Raw genomic sequence first — 3,168 nt, 5'->3', positions numbered from 1 at the left:
CAAGACCAGGAGACAAGGATAGGATGCCTGTTAAGAATATTGAGATTCAGCCATAGTTCACATCAACCATAAACAGACAGAAAAATACAGTACATGTATGGGGAAGTATAGAGATGGTGGTTAGATTGGCCAAACTCATCATTACACACACCCTTCCCACCATCCCCCCACTGCACTACAGTTTCACTTCCCCATTGGTCTCTCTGCTTTCTCTTGCTTCAGTCTTGCGTGTACTACAATATATATACACACACTCCCTCTTTCTGTATTTTTTCATTTATTTTTTCAAACAGGGCATGTCAACAACCTTAGTTATACCGAGTGTGTGTTTGTGTGCGCTTGTTTGAGCAGAGCTAGCAGCTGATTTCGGACTGAGTATTTCAATCCTCTTCCCCAGAACTATTACTGTATGCTGACAAGCCCGGATGGCGGAGAGGGCAGTGCCACAAGAGAACACAGGGATCAATACAGGGATCCAACAGTCCAATGATCCATACCCTGAAGCCACAGCTGAGAGCCTGGACCTTGAGGATTCGCATCAACAGGGTAAGAAGCACCTGGTTGCTTTCAGTAATTTTCCTTCAAATGGTACTTTAAATAAGTAGCTAAGCAAAGCATGTGTTTGATTCTGCTTGTGTAAACAGTAATATGACATTTTCATTGTGTCTGTCTGCCTGTCTGTCTGTCTACTCTGTACGTAGGCGCGTGTGTGTATGACCTGTGTCCAGGCCCCAGTTCATCCTGTATGACCACCAAAGAGCTGCAGCAGCACTGGGGCGCGGTGAAGCACAGACTGAAGCCGGTCAAGCTGTTGTTTGAGATTCCTTCTGCACGCACCATAGCGCAGCACCTGTCCAAATACGTTGTGAGCTCTATTTTATGTACAGCATACAGCAAAGATTGTCAACTGGCGGTCCGCAGTCCAAATTCAATTTCTATGCCCAATTTCTAAAATTGGATCTAGTTTTTGGACATAAAAGGCTGTAAAATGACTAGGAATTCACCTCAAAATGTTCCACTCAGAAATAGAAGCATATGAGATTGTGTACCAATGTAATCAAGGTTGGAAATTATGTTTTTGTCAAACACAATAATCTGTTTAGGCTTGTGTCAATTTGCAGAGTACAAATGATTTATAATTACTGTATGTTCTGCCCCTTGACTATCCGCTCAAGAAAAAAGCAGCGCTGAGTCTAGTTGATGATCCCTGGCATATAGTTTAGGGCATGGAAAAACATACTTTGTGAATTCTTCACCGTAGTTAGTCAGTGTTGCAGGAATGACAATTCCATATTTTATTGTCTTTTATTGGAAGATAGTCGAGTGAGTTTTAATAATAAAGTTGCAAGATATGAGGTTTTGTAAGTTAGAAGTTTGTCCCAATGTTCCTGTGTTCTCCAGGTGTACCAGATCGTGTTGATCCGGTCAGGCAGCTACGACTCCAAGCGCGTGTCTGTCGAGCGTCGCTATAGCGACTTCATCCACCTCCACCAGCAGCTCCTTGAAGACTTCAGTGAGGAGCTTGAGGAGGTCATACTTCCCCGGAAACTCCTAACTGGAAATTTTAACCCCGAGACCATCTGGGAACGCCGCCTGGCTCTGCGGGACTACCTGGCCCAGCTCTATGCAGTCCGTTGCGTCCGACATTCCCACCACTTCCTGGATTTCTTCACTGAGCCCGAGCAAAGACGAGCGCACGGCCTGCTCCGAGCAGGGCAGTTTGGGCCAGCTGTCGCTCTACTAGAGACTGTCCTGGAGCTTCAGGAGAAGATGGGAGGGTGGCAGAGTCCTGTTCTGCTGGTGCCTACGCTGTGTGCCCTCACAGTGTGCCAGAGAGACCTGGAAGAGCCGGAGTCTGCGTTCACCATGGGCCAGAGGGCGCTGCCCACGGTAAGGCGCTATGGGCTGAAGCGCTATAGAGGGCCACTGCTGGAGATGATGGTGGATCTGGGATACCAGTTAGGGCGACCTGTGGCTCAGCTGCAGGAGGAGTTGGTTCAAGTTAGGGATGCAGAGAGGGGACTGGTGTCTTTTCGCTCCCTTAAGGAGTTGGTGGTGCAGGAGTTTACCTAGGCCTGATTCAGTTGAGATAAGCATGCACAACTTTAAATTATCCAATGACATCAATAGGGGTTGTGCAAACACTTCCACTGGGGAGAACATGTCCTTTAAAGTATAGACTTTATTCAGGAATTCTGGACCTAGCCTTCTTTACCAGGGTTGAGCCAATTCCATTTAAATTCAATCAATTCAGGAAGTAGAAATTCCAATTCAAGGGTCTTTTGAATAACATGTATGTTGGAGCACTCTTTTGAACATGTAAATGCAGACATGTCCCCCTGCCCCACCCAACTGTTTTCTTTCAAAACTGTATTTTAATAATGAGAGATACAACTTACATTTTCCCACTTACACCACCAGGGTCTTAACATATATATAAGTATCAATCAAAAGTGTAGACACAACAACTCATTCAAGGGTTTTTATTTGTACTATTTTCTACATTGTAGAGTAATAGTATATACATCACAACTATGAAATAACACATATGGAATCATAGTACCCCAAAAAAGTGTTAAATCAAAATATATTTTATATTTAAGATTCTTCAAAGTAGCCACCCTTTGCCTTGATGACAGTTTTGAACACTCCTGGCATTCTCTCAACCAGCTTCATGAGGAATGCCATTCCAACAGTCTTGAATAAGTTCCTACATATGCCGAGCACTTGTTGGCTGCTTTTTCTTCACTCTGCGGTCCAACTCATCCCAAACCATCTCAATTGGGTTGAGGTTGGGGGATTGTGGAGGCCAGGTCATCTGATCACTGTCCTTCTTGGTAAAATAGCCCTTACACAGCCTGGAAGTGTGTTGGGTCATTGTCCTGTTGAAAATCAAATGATAGTCTCACTAAGTGCAAACCCGATGGGATGGCGTATCACTGCAGAATGCTGTGTTAGCCATGCTGGTTAAGTGTGCCTTCTAAATAAATCACCTACAGTATCACCATCACACCTCCTCCTCCATGCTTCACGGTGGGAGCCACCCATGCGGAAATCATCCATTCACATACTCTGCATCTTACAAAGACTCGGCCGTTGGAACCAAAAATCGCAAATTTGGACTCATCAGACCAAAGGACAGATTTCCACCGGTCTAATGGCTATTGC

At 44.9% G+C, this 3,168-nt stretch overlaps 1 protein-coding gene across 1 annotated transcript; it reads left to right on the top strand.

The window, feature by feature from the left end:
* Positions 1–207: 207 nt before the first annotated feature.
* On the top strand, positions 208–2,586 carry snx20 (sorting nexin 20). Its single transcript, XM_046303811.1, has 3 exons — positions 208–546; positions 702–865; positions 1,402–2,586. The coding sequence occupies exons 1-3, from the start codon at positions 426–428 to the stop codon at positions 2,071–2,073; spliced, it is 957 nt and encodes a 318-aa protein (XP_046159767.1). The 5' UTR covers positions 208–425; the 3' UTR covers positions 2,074–2,586.
* Positions 2,587–3,168: the final 582 nt, after the last annotated feature.

This window comes from Oncorhynchus gorbuscha, linkage group LG01 (assembly GCF_021184085.1).
Source record: "Oncorhynchus gorbuscha isolate QuinsamMale2020 ecotype Even-year linkage group LG01, OgorEven_v1.0, whole genome shotgun sequence".
Lineage (NCBI taxonomy): Eukaryota > Metazoa > Chordata > Actinopteri > Salmoniformes > Salmonidae > Oncorhynchus > Oncorhynchus gorbuscha.
Note: the sequence above shows the minus strand (reverse complement) of the source record. Positions and strands in the feature narration are given on the sequence as shown.